General features: G+C 40.5%; 1 protein-coding gene across 2 annotated transcripts in view; it reads left to right on the top strand.

Moving 5' to 3' along the window:
* Positions 1-23,360, top strand: part of SLC15A3 (solute carrier family 15 member 3) — a 296,719-nt gene that overhangs the window by 36,441 nt on the left and 236,918 nt on the right. For both annotated transcript variants that reach the window (XM_044083996.1, XM_044083995.1), the window contains exon 4: positions 13,644-13,748. In XM_044083996.1, coding sequence (XP_043939931.1) covers positions 13,644-13,748 — 105 coding nt within the window. The remainder of the gene's footprint in view (positions 1-13,643; positions 13,749-23,360) is intronic.

Consider the following 23,360-nt stretch of genomic DNA (forward strand, 5'->3'; position numbering starts at 1 on the left):
TATATTCAGTTACATGCAAAATGCTAAAAGTGAAGTTTTATTCAGGGTTCAGGACATACAAAGCCTCATTTTTACAAACTGTCCTTTCTCTAGAAGTTCAGATGTTGTTTTTCTTTCGGCTTTTCCCAGTTAGAGGTCGCCACAGCAGAACTCCGGTCCACTAATGATTGGCAGTAGATTTTTATGGTGCCAAGGTGCCAGCCCGACGCCAACCTTCAATGAAGGCACGCCCATTCATGCATGTCTTTCGAATGCCACTCAACCGCGGGGAGGACATGCAAACTCCACACAGAAGGCTCTCCAGCCGAGAATCGAATGGGAGAACCTCTTGCTGTGAGGTGACCGCTGCACGACCATGGCTAACGAATATTAATCCTAGGAAAAACAAAACATGTTTCCCTTTAAGTAAAACAACAGTGTTAAAGAGGATCATATCAACAGTCAGGCTCTTCTAATGCTGTGAAATAATAAAATGCATTTTTCCCTTAGGCAATGTGCATTTTTAGAAGTTTTTTAAAACAATTGTGCTTTTACAGTCTTCTTAAGTCTTAACTCTGCTTTGCATGTTTACACCTGTAAACCTGTGATAAGGATGTTTCAACTAATAATGTGTGCCTCGACAGCAAATACTTCAATCTTTTTTCTGTCCTGATGAACCATGCATATGGAGGTTGAGAAACAAGAAGCATAGATTACAGAATTTACTGACTGTCAACAACCATGTTAGATTTTGTGTTGTGTTTGTTATTAACCCTCATAATTAAAACTATACTTAAAAAACAAGGGTTTTGTTCAACAATTTAGTTCAGTGCTTCTCTTGACTACAGTAGTGTGTTTTCTGCATCATAACTATTGACTGGAGGAGAGAGAATCAAATGCACTGTCAGATAAGTGGCATACAAGAACAGGACAGATTAAGATAGTCAAAACCTTGCCAGAGGATACTGGCAGCTGGAACCTGGAATGTCACCTTACTAGACATGAAGGAAACAGAACTTGTCTGGGAGGTTGAGAAGTATCAGTGAGATATTGTTGGTCTTCTAAACACAGCAGTGGTCCTGAAACCAGACATTCCAATGAGAGGGAGGTCTCTGTCCTATAGCAGTGTTGATCTCTGTGAGAAGCTCTAGGCAGACAGTGAGGATACTCACAAGCCTGCAATGGAGTGCTGAAAAGCTGGAGTTTATGCCAGTGGAGTAGGTTGTCATTTAAACATAACTACAAGTTAAGTAAAGGAAATTTCTCACACTTGCTTTTGCCTGTGCTGAGGCGTTTCAGAGTATTCGGCCTTCTCTGAGACCATAGTTGTCATTGTTCCTCGGGTAATCTGTAACTCTACCCAGAGATTTTGGCAATCATGTATGAAATGTAGACATTTGGAGTAGCATATTTGGAAAGAATATTTTACGTTATCAACACTGAACTGGTGAATTGTTATTGGACTACTATGTTAGCCATGGGCTGCCTGTCATAAGCACCATGATGAAAACAAGGTTGCTTATTAGTGTACTTTCCACCAGAGCACTTTAAGCCAAAGCTTGATGACAGAATTTGTAGTCTTGCAATCTCAGGTCAATAGTGGTATTGAGTTGCTTGCTAAACACCACTTAAAGGCAAGCTGGATCAGATGGTCAGAACAGCAGTTGAACAGACCCAGGAAAATAAAGCATGTATTAAACGTGTCCTGGAAATGTTTTGCATATGTCTTTGTCTGATATGGTTCAGCTCTCTACTCCATAAGAACTTCCTCCACAATTCATGGAGGGCAAAGACTTGTAATATGAACAGAACCTGTTCAAGACATCATTTGTCAATGCCGTGGCAAGTAGCTATGGGCAGAAGGTGGTTGGGGCGTGTCTTGGTAAACTGTAAGAAACACTGGTGAAAGCAGCAGTGAGGAAAGCCACCAAGTTAAAGAAAGAAGCCCTCCATGCGGTGCTCTTATGGAGATACTGCAGCTAAGCAACAGGTGCTGAGAGAGCAGAAAGACAGCAGCTGTGGCAATCACTGAAGTGAAAGTGCAAGCATTGAAAAAGTCTGGTGAGGCCATAGAAATTGATTACTGGAAGGTCGCAAAGAAGTTCTAGCAAATCAAGCTGAGGAGAACAGGCACAACACTGTACAGGCTGATCTCAAAAACGTTAGAGAAACACTGACCTTTGTAAGTTAGAAGAAAGTCAGTATACATGCATTGCCAGGCAAGTGGTGAGAGTGGATGCATTTCTGTAAAGGAGGTCACTTTGTAGATTCAACAGCAAAGATGCAGATGTGCATGAGAAACAGAAATGCTGAAGGTTGTAGGTGTTCTTGGGTTCTTGTAATTGACACACCTTTCAGTGCTGCATGGAAAGCAGTAGAAAGTACCTCTGACTGCAGCGTGAATGGTTTCATCATTTCATTTTGGTAGTTTAAACAGAGCATTAAGTCTATGAGATGTTAACTGCTTCATATAAGCAAGTGTTTGATCTCCTTGGCTTCTTTTGACTTCTGTAGGACTCTGAGAAATTCATTTAACCAAAGAGTGCTCTGGGGTAACTGGGAAATTGCACTAGGCTGATCAATGGTGTTCTGAACTGTAGCCCAACTAACTATGTATAAAACAATGAATTTGCATATGCAAGGATTTTCATTAGCATGTTGGCACTCATTTGCATATCACTGTGTGGTCATTTGCATATGACGGACAGAGCACTAGTTTCCCAGCAGCATGGTCATGCTATGTGTCTCTCTCTCTGAATTACCCACTCCCTGTGCATCACCTCTCACCACATTATTTTTATAATGCAGTGTGCTGTCTGTTTTTAATACCATTCTGTTTCTGCTTAAACAGAACCTTATACTTAATAATAAAAGGGGAGCCAGGCATGTTTGTGAAATACTAGTCAATGAAATCCATATGGCCAGTCACTAGTATGAGTCTTCTGGCCTTTTTTTGGAAGGTCTGCTTGCCAGTGTGTCAATTATTTTCCCTTTCTCACATGAGGTTACACCCACACAGTTGATATAAATAAGCAGGGATGGTGGACGATTGGGAGGGAATATTCACTTTTATGATTTGGAGTGTTGTTCACAAACCCTGTGTTTTGCTCATTTGTGATCGCTCTTTTGTGAGTTGATCACAGATGAGTCTGTCTTGTTCATGAGACTGCAAAAAATGCATTTATCAGCCAAAGTAATTTTAGTATGTTGTCTGCTATGACACGTTGAAAAAAGCCACATTACTAATACTGGTATTATTATTATTATTATTATTATTATTATTATTATTATTATTATTATTTTACTTCCATGTATTACCACCACTTCACTACTGCAATTATTGCACTGTGTGCATGATAATGCCATTAAGTATAATAATGAAAACAAAATCTAGCAATGGTTTCCTTTTGCCTTTTCTTTCCTGCGGACAGACAGAGAGTTTTATTGAAATCTCCATCTTAGTCTATTAAAGAGAGAAGATGGAAGCTGTCACTATACGGACTTTTTTCTATTGTATCAAAGTTGGTGAGGTGAAGCAGTTTGTAGCACATGGACTGCCATGATTATACACCAAATTCATGAGAAAGGCAGCTTTGTTAAACACCAAGCACCTGTCTAGCAAATGGAAGGTGCTTAACAAAGTTTTGTTTAGCACATTTCAGTGCTGTTATGCTCTAGTATTATACTAGAACATTAGCTGCAGTCATTTTAGAAGAGAACCCAAAGCATTTTCACGACTTTAAAAGCTATAATACAATTTACTGTAACACAAAAAACGAATGTGTGGCAAGCTATTCATTAGAGAGGCAGTTCATTTTTGGCCACTGTCTAATAGTAAAGTGTTTTATAGCTTTCAGATCTGTAAAACTCTTCATGCTCTTATTCTTTTTTTCTGTAGTTAGTAGTGCATTATGATAGTTAAATATCTATGCACTACCAAGAATTATGCTTTAAGCTCTCACATCATAACTCACTTGTTTCATGAATGCTAACAGTCACCTGTCAAACTTCACTTCCCTCCACTTACAATTTTTATTTTATTTATTTATTTTACATTTGTTGACTGGGATAGTCTGACTGGATACATGTCCATTTCCAGCGGAGGCCCGGGGAGAAAAGCTCCAAGGTAGAAACAGAAAGGCATTACATAAAACATGTTAAACACTGTTTACAGGCTATAGCAGAATAAGCAAGTTATACAATTTCAAAAAAGTCAGGTTTGTTAAGGTAAAAGACCTAGAAATTGCAATTCAGTTGAGTATCAATAAGGATATTACATTACATTAATAGTGAGAGTGCTAGTCAGGCTTGGAACAAGGACATAGCCAATGTGACTTAAAATACTGTTTTAGATTTTTCTTGAATTGACTTAGGGTAGGTTGTAGAGTAATGTCTGCAGGAAGGGTATTCCAATTTTTACCAAAAGAGTTGGCAAACAGAGACACACCGGCAGAATTGTTGGTTTTAATAGTTTGGACAAGCAGTCTATTAGAAGATCGAAGTGTTCTGAGGCTGCTGTAGTGGTAGATAATGTTTTTGAGTGCAGATGTGTTTTCAGGTTGGTTAAGTACTTTATATGCCACTATAAGCTGGCTGTACTGAATTAGGCATGGCAGTTCTAACCACTCAAGATATTTTAGGCTATTACAGTGGTGTGTCCTATAGAGCATATCAGTGGCAAATCTGGCAATGTGATTATAGCAACTAGATAGTTTACTGAGTTCTGTTTTACTTAGGTTGGGGAGTAGAGGGGAAGCATAGAGTAGAGTCGAGAGTAAATGAGAACAGGCAATGGCAGTTCTAGCAGGTGGGGTTAGGAAAGGTTTGATCTTGTAAAGTGACCCAAGTTTTTTATTGATTGTTTTAATAGTTTTATTGACATGCATATCAAATTTAAGGTTATTGTCAATGGTGACACCTAAGAGTTTCATATAGGAGTCTGGGGAGATTGCGGTGCCATTATTAGATTGTACGGAGAAGGATAAGGCATTGGACCCACGAGTGGGGGAGAAAAGTAGCAACTTTGTTTTATTAGGGTTAAATATCAGATGATGATCAGATAGCCAATTTTCAACTGTGTTAAAAGTATTCTGGGATAATGTCCACAGATCTGACTGAGAGGTAGCCGAGCATATCCGAGTAGAGTCATCCGCATATTGAATTTATGTTGCATCTGGGATGACAGTTTAGAGGTCGTTAATAAAAATGGAAAACAGAAGAGGTCCCAGTAGTGAGCCCTGGGGGACTCCCAGGGTATTAGGTAGGAGGGTAGATAGTTTGTTCTGCCATAGGACGGCCTGTTGTCTACCATTCAGATAAGACTGGAACCAATGGAGAGCTGGATTATCTAAGTAAGTTGTTTTTAGGGTATGGATTAGTAGCTGGTGATCAACCATGTTGAACGCCTTGGAGAGATCCAAAAAGAGGGCTAAGGATAATTTGTTATTGTTACGGTAATAGTCGATGCTGTTAGAGAAGGCAGGAAAGGCTGAGGTGGCGCTGTGATGAGGCCTGAAACCATGCTGAGAGTTGGCCAGTAGATTGTTCTGGATAAGATGGTGTAGCAACTGTCTATGGATGCATTTTTCCATAATTTCGGCCAGTGGGGACAGTACAGCTATGTCTGAAATTAGATAGTTCAGTGAAGCTACCACCTTTATGGAGTGGTATTACACAGGATCTTTTCCAGATGGAGGGGATAGTGGCTTCTGCTATGGTTCAGTTGATTAGAATGGAGATGGGGTATGCTATGGCATCTGCAGCTTTTTGCAGATAGCAGGGAGAAGATCAGCTGATAGGGTAGTAGGTTTTAATTTTTTGAGGAGGGCTTGAATAAATGAAGTAGCAACTGGTTGAAATCTAAAGGAGAGTTGGGAACTGGGAATAGAGGACTTTGATCTGGGGCAACTAGGAGGCAGCTCACTGGCTAGGGATTGGATGGTCTCAGTGAAGAAGCGGTTGAAGGTGTTTGCAACATCTTCAGGTGGTTTATCAATGACTGCTGTGGGGGTTGGAGTGGTGGTTTGACCTGAGTGCATTAATTTATTTATACCTGCCCAGAACGTTTGAGGGTTACTTTTATTTTTCTGTTGTAGATGGCAGTAGTAGTTTTTTTATCTAGTAAAACGGATTTTTAGTCTCATTTCTTAGCTGCCAATATCTAATTTCGTCTAGGGGTGTTTTTGTGGTATGCCATAGGGCCCATGCTTTGTTTCTGAGGGTGCTTTTGATTTGGTATCTTTAGAAAGCCTCAGTGCAACTTTTGTTTTTATTCTAGTGAACCGAGTGGGAGCATGAGAATCTATGATCCTAAGGAATTTATTATTAAAGTAGGCCACAGCTTCGTCCAGCGGTAATTGTTTAGGACTGACCAGTTACATGATTTAAGTTCATCTTGGAATTTGGTAGGGTTAAAGCACTTCTTGCATCTTATTGTTCTGAGGATGGGCTGATGCGGGTTTATGGCTTTATGCTTAATTATATAGGTAAGAAAGTGATCGTTTAGGTTGTCAGGGAGGGTGCCTGACGTGTACAGTTGGGGATGGTTATTGATAAGTATCCACTCTAGCATACTTTCTTTACGATTAGGTTTACCTATCCTGGTGGGGGTGGATATGATTTTTGTAAACTCATACAGGCTGACATGGGTGAATGGAGATTCTGAGGAACAGGTGTTCCAATCTATGTTACAGTTTCCAAGTACTATGGTTTCTTGAGGGCAGTTACTAGATAACGATTGGAGGATACTTTCTAGGGTAGTTACATTGTTCCCTGGAGGAATGTACATACAATCTTTATGTACCTATTTTTATTCATTTGAAATTTGGTAGAAAGAATCTCAGCATTGTTTATTTGGAGTGGTTGTATGGAGTCCATGGTAGCATTAGGAGTAGATTTATATAGTACAGCTACACCACCTCCCCTCCTGGTGGTCCTATCTAACCTAAGTATGTAATACCCAGGTGGTAATATTTCATTGTCAGAAGTTGATGGTTTTAGCCAGGTTTCTGTTAGACAGAGTATGCCAGGGGAGTGAACGGCTAAGAGGGCATGTAGGTCATGTACCTTGTTATTTAAGCTTCTGATGTTTAGGTGACAGGCCAGGAGGGAGCTGGGGGGGGCTATTTATTGATGTTTTTGTGGGGTTACTAGTGCAGGAGTTAGATTTGTCAAGATTGGATGGGCCAGGGTTAGGGTGGATGTCACCATTCATTATGAGGTTATAGTGTAAGCTTAGTATAAGCTTCAAGAATTTATTTATTCGTTTTTGGTAGTGTTTGGTTTTGGAGCTTATATATCTGGCACTAGTAGGTTGATAATTTACACAGGTAATGGTGTTTGATGTTGGGCTACTTATTTGGTGTCCTATTAAATTTGACATTATTGGGGTGGTTGTATGGCATTTTGGGTAATGAAATCCTAGGTAATACTGATTTTCATAAACGGTGAGGAGATAAGGAATGAGCATAAAGGATAGCAATGAAAATGATAAAATTGTTTTGGGTGGTGACATGGTGAGCTGCAGTGACTATATATCTTAATTGGATTATAACCAGTATATATAAAGATGATAGGAAAGGGGAGGAAGGAGTGATGGTCTTTCTTAGATAGGTAAAGTTGATTGGTTATAATAGGTAAAGTTGATTGGATCTAATAGGAGGGGGTGTGTTTTTGTTGCTATACATTTAGCACTACTGGGCGCGAGTGGGAATTGAGAGCAGGGTGGGGTGCATAGCGAGCCCAAGCGCAGCAAGGGGCATAGGTTCATAGATGTATACTAGGTTAGCAACTACTGGGGCTTTTATAAGCCTAGCAAAGCATCCCAAGTGTATCCCATGCGTTTATGTGCCTTAGAGGTTATTTTTAAGTGGTATATGTAAATTAAAGTAAGATTTACAGGCTGTCCCTGACCATTAGAGACATAGATTTTAGACCAGGGGTGTATTTCTGATTTCCATTCACTGGTCCAGGTCACTCTTAAACAGGGTTAGGGAAGAGCTATGCTTGCATAGCTGGGAAGTCTATTCTAGAGAAGGGGAATTCTATAAGAGAGATACCTGCTCATTCAATGTGCAATATTTAAGTTAGAAGCAAAGTTTAAATCCTTAAATAAAGTAATTCTGATGTATTCATTTTGCAGTGGTACAAAAGGTCCATCAGAGTGGGATCCAAAGATGGCATGTATTTCAAGTATAAATCACCTCTCAATAGTCTGTAGGAAACAGAGTACAGAGATAGGGCGTTTAGGCAATCTACATAGAACATGCTGTGTACACTCTGTATTCTTTCTGTGAGGAACCTCTATGGTTGCTCCAGTTGTTGCATGTACCTGGTCAGGTACATACTGAAGGGGGAAATTGTACTCAAATGATGGACCTGATGAAGGTCAAATAAAGTGTAACAATGACTTCCTTGGACCTAGATTCCATGCCCTTGCTTATATGTTGAGCAACACAGAATGGTTTTTCCTTACTGCCTTACACACGTGTTGGTAAAAAGCCAGGTTATTATCTTCACATATATACAAATCCCTGCCTGCTGTTTCTACTCTTAGAGGAGTGTTATTGATGAGGTAATTTTCTAGGGTGTCTGACTTCCCAAAGGGTGCTATTATGCATTTCTTGTCATTAAGTTTTAAGCTGTGGTTTTGGCACCAGTTATTTGTCTGTGTTAGTCCTTCCTGTAGGATATTAATGTCTTCAGGGGATTCTGTGTCTTTTTCTAATTTGCAAACATCTGCAGACTTGGTCCGCCAAAGACCTTTCACATTGGCCTTGACCCCAAGAAGTAGATGCCAAAAAGGAATGGACCCAGCACAGGACTCTGAGGGACTCTGTTAGTGACTGGCATCTTTGTGGAGGTGGTCTCCCCTATTCTAACTTCCTGGGTCCTATCTGAGAGCCAACTAGCTAGCAATCCAGTGTGTAACATAGGAAGTTATGCCTATGTCAATGAGTTTGTCTACAATGCCTGAGTGGGGTATTGTATCAAATGCCCTTGCCAGGTCAAAGTAGGCAGTATGCATCATTTTGCCCTCATCCATTGCCTTGGAGACCTGAAAGAAATCCACCAGGATGAGTAGACATGATCTGTCCTTAATGAAACCAGACTTGGTTGGAGTCAATGTTTGAACATTTTCTATGTCCTTACTAATCATTTCAATGACAAATTTTCCATGGCTTTGCATATGAGACTAGTTAGACTTACAGATTAGTAGTTCCTGAAGTCTGTTGATGGCCTGCCTTTGTGCAGAGAGATGACTGTTGCAGTTCTCCAGTCTCAGGGCAAAAAGCCTATCTGGAGAGTATGGTTAAATAGAGACTCCAGTGGTCCTGACAAAGCATGCTTCGAACTGTTTAGGAGGCATCCTGGGAAATTATCTTCTTTTTCTTCTTCTTTCAGCTTTTCCAAGTTAGGGGTTGCCACAGCGGATCACCTGTCCGCTCATGATTGGCAGTGGAGATTTTATGGTGTTGAGTTGCCAGCCCAGCTCCCAACCTTACACAGAAGGCACACACATGCACACACTCACGCCTAGGGCCAATTTAGAGTATCCAAGCCACCTACAGCATGTCTTTGGGATCTGGGAGGAAACTGGAGCACCTGGAGGAAACCCACGTGACCACAGGGAGAACATGCAGACTCCGCACAGAAGGCACCCCAGCTGAGGATCGAACTGGAGAACCTTTTGCTGTGAGGCGGCAATGCTAATCGCTGCACCACTGCAGCCGCCCATCCTGGGAAATTATCAAGGCCCATCAATGCAGTACTTTTGGCCTTAGAGACCATATATAGGATCTGCTCCCTAGTAATATTTGGGGGGGGTTATTTGATGGTGTATCCTGGGGGCAGCTGAGGGAAGAGATGGTGGTAAAACTGGAGCTGAATTTGTCGGCCAGCAGATTTACTATATCATCTGGCTATGAGTAGATGGCGCCATTCACAATCAGTCCTGCACACTGGTTGTCTTTTGCCTGGGAGGCTACCTTTACCTCAAACTTGGTTTGAGTAGACTTAATTTGCCCTCTTAGCTGTTTGTTTAGATTGATGAGTTTTTCATAGGTTCATAGGTTCATACTAGGCTATCTGCCCTAGGGCATTTATAAGCCTAGCCAGAATGTGTTTGACTTTCGCCACCCATTTTAAATTTATTTTTCTATGCCCTTTTTCGAGGTTAGTATACTGTGCCTCTGTCTAACAGTGACACAGAAGTGATACCCGGGGTAAACCTACGATCTCCCATCCACTCATCAAGATTCCTCTTGAAGAGAGTCAATGTGGGACTCTGCCTAACCTGGACTGGGATTTTATTCCAGAGTGAAGGGAGCCTCTGGGTTATGAATCTGTCCCTCCAGCATGTCCTATTTATTTCAGTGCTGAGGTTCAAGTCTCTCGAGCGCGTAGCTCGATGGGATTTGGATTTTCTGAGGTGCAGCATGTCCATTAATTCCGGGTTGGACATGGCTTTATATGTCAGGCACAGATCGCCTCTGAACAGGCGGTATGCCACTGAGTAGAGCTGGAGTTTCTTTAACTGGGCAGCATATGGCATCTGTTTGAGCCCTTTGATCCTTTTGGTGAGGTACTTTTGGGGTCTTTCCAGTTGCCGCAGGTGTCTGGCAAGGTACTTCCCAAAAGAGGCACTGCACTCAACTATGGGCCTGATGAGGGATGAGTAAAGAGGCACGATAACCTCCCCTGATCTTAATGTGAATCCCTTCATGATTAGGTGGGCTATATAAAATGTTTTTCTAACCACTTTGGCCACATGGTTGTCAAATGAGAGATTGCTATCAACTTGGGTCCCCAGGTCCCTAATTACTTCTTCTGTACTTAATGGATTACCACCTATGTGGTAATTTGTGGGCACTTTGTTTTTGCCAAAGGGGATGACTATACACTTTTTGGCATTTAGCTTGAGGCCATGGCTCTGGCACCAGTTGTCTGTTTCTATGAGGCCCTTTTGGAGGATGCTTGTGTCAGCTGGAGAGTCGATTATGGTGCCCAGTTTGCAGTCATCTGCGAACTTGGTCAGCCACAGTCCTTCCGTGTTGGCCTGTACCTCCGAGAAATATATACCGAACAAGAGAGGTCCCAGGACTGAACCTTGTGGGACACCACTTGTTTGCTTTTTGAGTGAGTTCTGGGCTTATTTCTGGTAGGTACTACTGTCCTTATGCATCTACTGACATGATTATAGAGTTTCTGTGAACAATTTCACATAGACAGCTCTGTTCTTGGGGTTTGGAGAGGCTTTAAATGTTAACAGTTTAGCACTTAATAGTAGGAAGTCTGCCTTAGAATACTTCCAAAATATTATGGGGTTATCTAGGGTTGCGCAATTGATTTTTATTATGAAGTAGATAGCTTTGTGATCTGACATTCCCAGAGAGGACACTACAGTAGGAGGGTACAGTGTTCTACCATGTTTATGGTACCTATGTTTGCACCCCTAATTGTCAGATGAATTATCTGGTCCAAGGTGTTTGTATTTACAAAGTCCAGGAGTCTCTGAGCCTGTAAGTTTGGGGATGTGGAAGTATTCCAGTTTATAGCGAGGTAGTTGAAGTCATCCATGAAAATGGTATCTGGTTGAATGATGAGGACCTCCATTAAGTCCAAGAATGAGTTATGAGTTTCTTGGGTCATAGAGCGTGACCTATAGCTTGCAAGGATATGATATAGGACTTTGACTATGGAAATCTGGACATGGAGAAACTCAAGTTCATCATCTATCTAACTATTCTTGAGGTGAGTTTGTTGTTGATATAGACTGAGACACCTCCACCATTGGTCCCTGTCTGTGCACTAACTTGCCTGAATGTGTAGAAGACATCGTAGCTGTACACTGCTGGGTTTCTCTCCAGAGTTTTAAAATATGGTTCAGTAACTGCACAGATGTCCACAGTCTCCAGAAAGCCTGGATGGTTGTGTGGGAGTTTCTTGTTTAGGCTCCTGGCATTAAGTACCAACACTTTTAGATCCTTCTTGAGTTAATTTTGCTATGTCAGAAGGTTTGGCATTGCCTTAAAAGGCATAATAGGGGAGGACAATATTTTAGCTAATATTCAAAAGCGTAGAAGAGGACAGGTGCAGACCACCACTGGCAAAGCAACATGGTTTATTGGCCATATCCTCCCATGCTGACAAATTTATTATTTATGAACTTATTTATTTGTCTTTGTTTGCCAGGAAAGTCTGACTGGGTAATATCCATTTTCTGTGGAGGCTCGGGGAGAAAAACTCCATTTGCTTACATTGCATTATACTAAGTTCCAGTCAAACACAGTGCAGTTACATTTCTATTTACATTTATACACAAACAGTAGTTACATTTATACATTCTAAGATTTTACAGAGGTGGAAGTTACTAAATTGAAAGCATACGTGCAACCTAGTGGCTTGTACAGGCAGCAGTCATGTATAAAAATTGAAATATTGTGCCCCTTAGAATCACACCAGGAACTAAGCCAATTATTGAAGTAAATCATCTTTTCTTCCTATTGTGGCATCATACTTGGTGAAGTTAGAATGGTGCTCAGTGCTAGGCAGATACCAGCCTGGGACACATGGTCCGAGAGCTCCATAATGTTTCTTTTCATATAGACCAAGGAAGCATGTCTCAGGTCATTTACAGCCACAACCAGATCGTATAACAGGTTGGTTATGATCAGAGTCCCAGTCATAATCCTGTGTGCACTGGTTGCTTATCACACTACTATTGCACATGTGCCGCAAGGAGTTTCTGTCTTCATGGTGTAGTTTCTATAAACAGAGTCATACATTCAGGACCCGCCTTTCTCGTGATAAGACACTCGTCAGTATTGCACTGAACTTCCTGTTTTCTTTATCCATAGTTCTGTTGTTTGACTTTTTCATGAGGAAGTAAGATACATTTGAGTTTAGTGTTAAATCAAAGAGAAAAAAAAAATAAAATGAGGATACTTACTTTTTGTTTGTTTTTCTTTCACAGAGTTTCAGTATTTTATTGTTTTCATTCATTAACAACGAAATAGGCATTTGTAGAATATTCAAAATTCATTGAAGGAATTTTATTAGTAAAATTTGTCCAGAAAAGTGTTGCTACAGAAAACATACTGCATCTTATGAAATTTCTTAAACTAATATAAAATAAATACCAACCACACCTACTGAACTGAGCAATGCAAAATAATATAAAATAAAAACAGAACAGTTCCCTGTTATAATTTAATCAGATGTCTTAAACACTAAACCAAGAGTCACAATACCAAAGAAATGTATGTTTAGTGTAAAAGCCATTCATTTGCAAACTTGGCATTTACATGTTGATGATCTTTGGCTCCTGATTTAGGCTTGGTTTATCTGGGCAGTAGCTGTAAATAATGGACTAATAATTTCCTCAGATTCAATCACAGTAGTTCATTTCTAAGACGTTAGTTTCATCCTTTGATGTCTGTCTACATAATTTATTTGATTAAATAGATGTATATGTTTTTTTTAATTATGTATTTATATAGCATCAGTTTCATTCCATGATGGCCTTTTCTACATAATTCAATTGATTAAATGTATATATAGATAGATAGCTAGATAGATGCAGAATGATAAAACAATTTGCATTTAAAATGCGATACTGAGTCATTTTTGATATCCATTTTACATGCTTCTACCTCTCCTCACAGATGCAAAGTACTTACTACCTACAAAGCCTTCACTTGGAGATTCCAGCACTTTTCAGTCATGTCAGAAATAATTCTTCAAACAGCAATACAAGCAGACACCACACGGTAAGCTGTCTTCATTATATTAATACAGAAGTGAGGAAAGAAACGAGAGAAATGTTTTAGTATATAGATATCTGAGCCTGTACTCAAAACCTATAACATGCAAAGCAGACTCCAGACAGTGCATTCCTCATTAAATTATACTGGCTGGACATATGGGGAGTCAGGGCTGCATATCTTGGATGCTATGTGTGGACATGTAGCTGCACTCTGTGGCTTTTATAGAATTGCATGTACCTGACCAGCCAGTGATGTAATCACTGGAGGGAAGAGCCCACCATTACCACAAGACTCTCATCAGCTATGGATAGTTAGCATACAGTAAGGATGAGGGTAACTGCTACATTCCTCTCTGCACATCATTTGATGACAAACTGGGTATTTGTAACCCATGTGGTCAGTAAATGGCTATCTCCATTGTTATTAATGGACATGGTACAATCAAATAACTTAGATTTGGTTCTCACAACCTATCTCCTTTTGTAGTTTGTTTCTTATACAGGTCAGTAAACCCAAAATTGATTGCATAATAGTACACGAGTCCCATACTCTATGGCTACAGCAAATACCAAAGATGTTTTAAAGCCTTGGGAAGGGAATAAGAGGCCATAAACTGTGTACAGCAGGAGAAATGGTATTGATGCCTGCAAAATTACAGGACAAAAGCAAACACATAATCATCAAAAAAGCCAATCACTGAAGCTTATCTCATCATTCCAAAAGTGCTTGCTTGACACTATATGTATAAAGGCATTTTTCAGCATTGGTGTAGGTCAGCTACCACTCACAGAAATGCAACAGAAACTTTGACAAAATATAGGAAGTTTAGCTGTATGATGCAGCTCAGGATATCAGCCTAACTTTTAAAATGTAATCCTGAGGCTCACTGCTGTTTAGCCACCATGTATCCCTTTACACAACAGCATGACGGTGTTTGCCTAGGTAATAGCAGCACCACATGGGGCTGCACTCCATTCAAGTCAATGAGGCTTCAACTAAGTATGGCGTCTAATAACGTAAAATGTACAGGTTGCAGTTAAAGCATTTCACATCTTGCTATTTTACTTAGGGGGATATGTTAACTAAGCTGTTAAATGTTTAAAGCATTATGTGATCTTTAAAAGATATTATATGCCATATTTTGCTCAAGGCTGATTGAATGGAATGGAGCATGACTTCATGTGATCCTGTTATTACTTAGACAAATGCAGTTCTGTAATGGAAGCATTATGGATGAACAGTAAAGAAATTCAGAATTAGACTTTAAAAGTTCAGGTGGATATTTTGAAGTCAAGTGGACTTTTAAAGTAAGGTCAAAGCATCTCAGTGTCTGATGAGGGTACTAGATATGGGTTTAATAAGTGATTGCCCTCACTGAAACATTCCTTTAAAGGACTCAGTAACTGCATCATTTATAACACTAGTTACATTCAGTAGTTCATAATGCGTTGACCTGTCATACCAGCAAGAGATCTAGAAGTCTATGTGCATGCAGCACATAGAACATGCTTCAAAGGGAATTTCTTACAAACTGTTCTGAACAGCTGTTATTCTTTTTAAGGATATCAGCTAACAGCAGAAGCAAACAATTCCCTTTTTTGCATTCAAATTTGAGGAAGTGAAATTCTAAAACAGGATGCTCTAACCACAGGGCTGCATTTTCTTCATTAAGTAACATGCATAGCGGTTAGTTGGTTGGGGAAAAAATCCTCACATTTTACAGCTTCCTCACCCAGAAATCTAACAAAGGTTATGTAAAATCTGCATGCAATGGGAAGAAAAAGTCTGTAACTATGTTATTTTACTTGTTCTTTAATTAATTGTAAGGTAAATGTGTGTATTCACAGACCCAGTAAAGTAAAATGCTTTTACTATTCAATATCATATTTCCCATTCACTTTTTATTGTGTCTAGCAGAAGAAACATTTTATTTTATTTTTGATCATCATAAGACATTACAAACAATCATGCATGAAACGTAGTTGTAGTGTTATCTACACGTTCTTTACTGGGAAGCATTTGTCTGTCATCACCTGTACACTAACCTGGCTTTAGATAAAACTGGTAATGTTCATTACATATTCAGATAATTGAGGAACAGTCAAAAGACACATCAGAAATGCTTTATAAAAGGAGATAACTGAAAGGTGACTGCTGGTGTTTATGAGGACAGCAAGCAATCTGTTAAGGTGTAAAGATTTGTCCACACAACTAGAAGTAAATGGCATTCTCATTAACATATTATGAAGGTGATGAAACTGGTATTGATGCAACAGATAAGAAATGGGAGAAATATTGCAGACGTAAGGGTTATAAGAAAGTGAAACATGAAAAGTACTCTATGCCATGTCTGATAAACTCTACAGTAAATATCTGTTATTTGAAGGAAGACAGAAGAATAAGAAGAAAAATATACGTCTACCTGATAGCAGTTTGTCTTTCCATAGGATACTGTCTGTCTGTGCTGATTATAAATATCATCCACAGCTGTCACTTCCTGCCTGCTGCACTATACTGGCAACACAACCTCCACACCTTGTCCCTGTCCTGAAGTAACTACAACAATTTTATAAGTTCATAGGTGTATACTAGACTAATGACTACAGGGGCCTTTATAAGCTTTGCCATGCATCCCAAAATTATTCAGACCCCCAGTGAAATTTGAACTCACAACCACTTGCTTACTGGGACTACATTCACATTCTAGAAATAAGTGCAGCACTCTTTGTCTTGTTCTTTTAATGCACATCTTTGGTTATGGCATTTTATTTCTTATTTAACTGGTTTGTTAGTAAACATACAAATATAACCTGAGTACATTAGACCAAAGAAAGTATTAATGCTTTGGCAAAATAACTATGTATTATGATATAACAAGCTCACTTTTCACTAGCAATGTCTAACAGATAGAATTGCAGTAATACAGTACAACTTGTAACTAAATATTAACCAAAAGTGGTTTACTCTGTCTTCTTACTAACAACTTAGTATCACAACCTGACGACCTGCTCTTCTGGAATTTACCTATAGGAATTGTATTTTAGCTTTCTGTTCACATGGATCCAATATTTGGTATGCTCTGTCGGTTATAACTCAATCATATTTAGGAAAACTATAAATTATGCTACTATATTTATACTACCTGTAGATGTAATTTATGGGGATAAACTCATGTACACAGTTATCTAAAAAAGTACAGCTATAATATAGCTGCAAAGAAATTATTTATAGTTAAATAAGTACATAAACTAAAGCAGTCAATAAAATGCATTGTAATAAAACTAGCATAAAATTAAATCCTCTTGTATCTATAATTGTCCTGTGCCATATTGCTCATTTTACTTCACTTTTGTTGCTGTTTAAAGTTTCAGGTGGTAGGAAATGCATTAGAAAGGCACACTCTGAATGAAGAAGCCAAAAAGAAATTGAGTGCAGAGATATAATGAATAAAGATTCACAGTGTCTTAAGTCAGTTGTAAAGAAGTAACTGAGTGCAGAGGTAACATGAATGGAGGTAGTACAGAGCATCAGGGGAAGCAAAGTGGAGGGTGGTATTTATTTATTCATATATGTATTTATCAGTATTTTTTCACTAATGTATTTCTTTATTGAGTTTTGATTTGGTCAGTTTGATATCACATAAAAGGCTTATACCAAACTAGTCCTTGGCTATTAATACATTCTTCAGTCTGGGTGGCACTGTGGTGCAATGAGGAGCACTGTCACCCCACAACAGAAAGGTCTCTGGCTCAATTCTTGGCTGGGGTGACTTCTGTACAGAATTTACATGGCTTTCCTATGTTAATTTGGGTTTTCTCTAGGCACTCTGGTTTCTTCCTTCCTCCCAGAGATATGCAGTAGGAAGATTTGTGAATCTAAATTGTCCCTAGATATTTGTGCAGTGTATGTGTATGAGTGTGAAACTGAAGAAAGACTCAGCAATCTAATTCCATTCCCTACCTGCCTAGTAAACTCTGTAAACGTGCCAGCTATTTTATAACTTGAGTGCAACTTTTCAGTCCACAGCTTTTTTTACATATATATTTTTTTTAAAACTAGGGCTGCTGGTTCTTCATTATCTGTATAAGGAGTATTGACAGTAGAGCAGAGAATATATCAACCTTGGGTTTTTGACTTTTATTTGAAAAAATAGGAGTAAGCTAGAAGCAAAGAAATCTTACAGGTACCCAGCTGCAAAATGTTCAACACTCAGTAAATTAGCAGCAGAATACGATATAAAAATTATATCAAAAGAAATTAAGTGTTTTCTACATTAAAATGTTAGTGGAATAATACTAAGAATTAAATATTACACCTCTAGGTCTGATGACTGATAAACAACCAGCATTAACATTTGAAAGTCAAGACAATGATCTGTTAGCATAATAAAAATGTACTTACTTGAAATGCATCAAAGAACATCTGGAATCATTAACAGACTACTCAGTCTTGTAAGCAAGGAAAAAAAATCATGTCAGAAATCAAAAAGCATGCAGCGGGAAGTAAAATTCTAGCAAGGTAGGCTTTTTTCCTTATAGTTTTGAGAAATGGAAACTGATATTTTTAAATACAAGACAGGAACTTCAGTGGGATCAGCTGACTATGTTAAGTGCTCACTGTTTACACGCAGCAAAGGACATCAGGAGGACGTTCATATTAGGGAATGAGAAGATTAAGGTAGCAGATCTGTACTTCTGTGATGTCCGCAGGGACAAGATCAGCTGCCAAAAGTATTTTCTTTGAAAAGTGTAGGTTCTGAAATGACAGTGGGCCGGATTTACAAAAGCTTGCACAGAGTTGTAGAGTAGAGTAAGACGTCAGACAGCCAATATGTCTGCCGAGCGATCCAGCAACAGCCGGCAGGGGCGTGCATGAGAACTTCTAAAGCTACTCTTGCATGGGCAGCGTCATGGTATGCGAATCACCTCATTTGCTGCTGAAAGCTATGCAAATTAGGTAAATTTGCAATCCAGGAAACACTAACCGGTCCGTGGAAGAGTAGTGTTATCTACAGAATGTACTCCGTTGGTAACGGAGTACCATTATGTAAATAGCTAAACAGAGCTATGACAGCTCCAAATAAAGGATGCATCCAGTTGAGGAAGCATGCCAAAGGCCAAATATAAGGCCATTGGCATTTCTAAATGTTTAAAATTATTAATATCTAATTTTTCCCCAATCTCCGATGTTTAAGCATAGCGCAGCGCCGCACAAACGTGCTGCACTTAAAAAAACAAGAAAATAATTTAAAAATAGCCAAAAATAGGCATTTTCACTAAAAAGCTTATCCTGCCATGCAGGTGAATGGCAGGCTGAAGACAACATGGCCACTGAGTACTGGTTGCTAAGGGGGGGGGGGGAGCTCAGTGTGAGAGATGTAACCTAGCATTAGTAGGCAATCCTATGCAAATGAGGATAAGGATAGTGAATCCCAATTTTCCCCAGCATGTGAGCCATGTCCCAAGAGTGTAAGTGTAGGAGTAGGTGAGTAGTACAGTACAAGATAGGTGACATCATGAGGGGGTATGTCAGAAAGGCTGTATGCTTATTGGAGCACAGTGTCTTGTGTTTGCCCTGAGTTGCTCAGGATTGCAAGAGGCATGTCTACAGTTGTCCTATTTGAAAACCAGCAACCAAAAGTGTACGCTGTGAAAATATCTGAAATTTCTTGCAAACAGGCACACAGAGCATGTGCATGTGTGCACCCGTGTGCGTGTGTGTGCACGTGTTTGTGCTTGTTTGCGTGGCGCTGCCCCGGGCGGAAACAGAAAGAGAAAAGGAAGGAAAAGAAGTAGTAGGAAGTTAACCAAGGAGAACTAGCAGAGCTGCCAGGTGAAATATATCAGAATCAGCCAGTTACACAGGCAGCAGACTATCCCAGCCCAGCCCAGCACTTTAAACTCTGCAAACAGCATTCTTCCCTGTTTTTTCCCAAGAACTCTACAACACTGCAGTATACAAAGAGGGAAAGCTTTAAAACTTTAAAGTCAGACAAAATGTTAGGGGCTGCTCTTGCTATCATAAACCAACATGTGCAAGGTGCTGAAAGTGGTGATGTTGTGAATGCTGCTGAGCAACCCACAGTCAGGAGATGGAGAAGAGTGCACAGAACCAGGGTAACCTACCAGGGGCTACATGAGCTGGAGATAGTGGAGCGCTATAGGGTGGACAGAGACCTCCTGCAGCAAATTGTTGAGCTGTGCCGGCCACGCCTCACACACAGAACCAACAGAGGGGAACCCATCTCAGTGGATACCAAGGTATGTGTGGGCCTAAGAATACTAGCTACAGGTACATTCCAGAGACAAACTGGTGATATGATGGGGATATCACAGGCATCAGCATCCAGGGTACTGCACCAGTTCCTGGATGCCATGTCAGCACATGTCTGTGAGCATGTATATTTCCCCAAGTCCCGTGAGGCATTGGCCAGCAATATGCGTCTTTTCCACCAAATAGCAGAATACCCTGAGGTAGTGGGTGCAATAGACTGCACGCACATACACATCAAAGCACCACCCAGTGAGTGGGGTAGTGTCTACAACCGCAAGGGCTTCCCCTCCATCAGCTTCCAGGTCGTGTGCAATGCCCAGGGCATAATAATGAATGTGTGTGCTGGCTGCCCTGGAAGCTATCATGATTCCCACATCTGGCATCTGATGCAGCTGTGCCAGAGATTTGACAATGGGGATAATCCCTGACGATCACCTAGTGGGGGATGCTGGATACGCACTGGAGCCGTGGCTGATGACACCCATCAGAAATGCACACACACCCGAACAAGAACTCCATAATGAGACACACGCACAAACAAGAAACATTATTGAGCATGTGTTTGGGATGCTCAAGTCACAGTTCCGGTGCCTGGACACATCTGGTGGAGCCTTGCAGTACTCACCAATTACATGTACCCAAATTGTCATGGTATGTGCCATGCTACACAATATGATCCTGTGAAAACAGCTGCAGCAGGAACAGCATGGGGCAGGGCCAAACAGCCCCCCACCATTGCCAAGGCCTGCACAGGCACAGCTTGACTCGGTGGAGGAACAACCTGAGCCTGTCCCAGTAGGCAGAAGGAGGCGTGCCCAGTATGCCCTGGTCTTGGCAAAGAGGCAATGCGTAGCACATACACTGACTCAGTAGGAACCCTGGAAATGACACCTCTCTCTGACTCGCACATACAGTAAAAGGGATGCCTAACTTGACACTACCTATTTTCAAACATGTAAAGGGAGTGTACTATGTGCATCCAACATAGGCAGCCCTGCAGCACCACCTGAGGTATGAGTGCCCTATTTTAAGCAATATAAAGCACTGCTAAGCACATTTTACCAGTACTGAGCATATTTAAATACAATTGCGCGTAGCTGTGCACTGCGCTAACCAGCACAACGTCGGGCAACGTAGAGCAAAGTTGGGTAAACACGCTCACACCTGCTTTACTGTTCCTTAACAAGTCTGGTCTGCCCAGCAGGAAAATAAAAAGCAGTGACAGGGTTCAAACTCAGGATACTGTGCACTATAGTCACAGTACTGAACCTCTAAGCCATGACAGCATTTCACTGGCACAGACTCAACTTAACTCACTCAAACATACCAGTTGGGGGGGGGGGGTCACATACCTAACAGTCACAGCCAGCAGGACAAATGTAGACAAAAGCAAACACAAACAAATGCTGTATCATGCCCTTTGAAGAGGCATATGAGTAACCTCCTCCCAGGCTTATGCAGACGGATAACAGCAGGCCAGGCAATGTGATGTGGATTGGGTAGGCTATGAAGTCACAAACTAATATCCGTGTAATTGGAAGCTAAGGTCTGTATTGCAGTGGTATGCCTCAAGCCAGTATGATAGGCAACAGTACAGACTGAAATGGAGTACCTGACATAGCAGTGCAGGCCTAGCAAATGTGTATAAGTGTCAGGTGAACCTTTCATCCTATGTACACCCACAGTAACAATCAGGTGTGCCCCCACCCAGGTAGAAATGTACAAATAATAGCTGTCCCCACTGTATGTAGAACGACTCATGGAAGCCCTGCAGGCACACTATGCTTCCTATTGATGTACAACACAAAGGTGAGCCCTGAAGTACAAACCAACTTGATTTTCACACACATATAGTATATATGCTCATACTGGGCATGCTCACACACTTCAAATTTAGCAAATTTCAGTCAGCAACATACAGAAAGGTCATACTGGGCATGCTCGCACGCTTAGGCCATGTCTGAGTACAGCAGTGGGCCACACATATCTGGCAGTTGCAGTTCTTACTCCAGACACTTATCACTATTCACCAATCCTGCCTTGTGCACACACTGATATGAAAACAGACCGATATAATATATTGGACACCTGTCATAATTAAACTATGTACTCCAAGTACTTAAGTTGCTCAAAGAAAGTGAAAAACCAAAGAAGATCAATAATTCTCCAATCAGTATCATCAAGAAACAATGAGCACTCCTAACATTATCCAAGCCAAGCTCTGCCAAAAATATTGCCAAAGAGTCCATAGAGAACCATGAAGCTTTCTTTCGCTATGTCATAAATATCAGTGTAAACTCATATATGTTCTGAGTCAGTGCAAACTGCAAATGAATACATGTACATGACTAACATTGCCAACATCTTGTCAGACAGGTACATACATATTTACCCCCTTCTCACTGACAAAAGGGCCCATTATCATACCTGGAGATTGTGAAAACCCAGAAATCACATATACAATGGTCAAACAGCTCTTTCCAAACCTAAAAACATGGCGTATATGGGATAACATGGTTTCCCTGGCTGTGTCATATGTGAACTCCAAAACAAACAGACCCTGTACCTGAACAGTCTGTTGAGACTCACCATCTGTACAGGATATGAAACTGTTGAATGGGTTACAGCAACGTTTGGAACACTCCATGAATGTTGGTGCACAACAGTCCATGGGAACTATTGTCTTATAAGCCTAATAAGCCTGATGTGCAAGACCATGGAGTCCATTATTATGGAACTCATAAACAGAGCTATTGAGAGCTCACAAACACCCAACCCTACCCATTTTGGTTTGGTCAGGGGCAGATCATGGTTTCTAAACCTGCTGGACAGTTTTCAAGGCAGTTACCCAGGACATGTATCAATGAAATGAGCTACACATGGCCTACATAGACCTTGAAAAGCCCTTTTCCAACATCCCACACACGTCGTATCCACAAAATCAACAACCTGTGCATAAACATGTATGTCATCTCATGGATTGCCAACTGGGGCACAGATAGATCCCACAAGGTAAGAATTGTGGTCTCCTGTTCAAGCTGGTAACAACTGCTGTCCCCCATGGCTCAGTCCTGGGACCCCTCCTGTCTGGTGTATACTTTTCAGAAATAAAGTCAAACACAAGGTCTATGTTTAGCAAGGTTTGTGGATGACTGCAAAAAGGTTGTCATAATCAATGTTTGGGACAACCAAGACATCCTTAAAAAGGGTCTCAGTCAGACATATGTGGTGTCAAACTTATGGGCTCCAGCTACAGTCATACAAATACCACATAGGTGCCAACACCCTAAATATGGAGGTAATAATAAGGGATCCATGGACACATGTGGATAGTCATCTCTG

The sequence above is a fragment of the Protopterus annectens genome, chromosome 9.part0 (genome assembly GCF_019279795.1).
Source record: "Protopterus annectens isolate FY-2018-M chromosome 9.part0, PAN1.0, whole genome shotgun sequence".
Taxonomy (NCBI): domain Eukaryota; kingdom Metazoa; phylum Chordata; order Ceratodontiformes; family Protopteridae; genus Protopterus; species Protopterus annectens.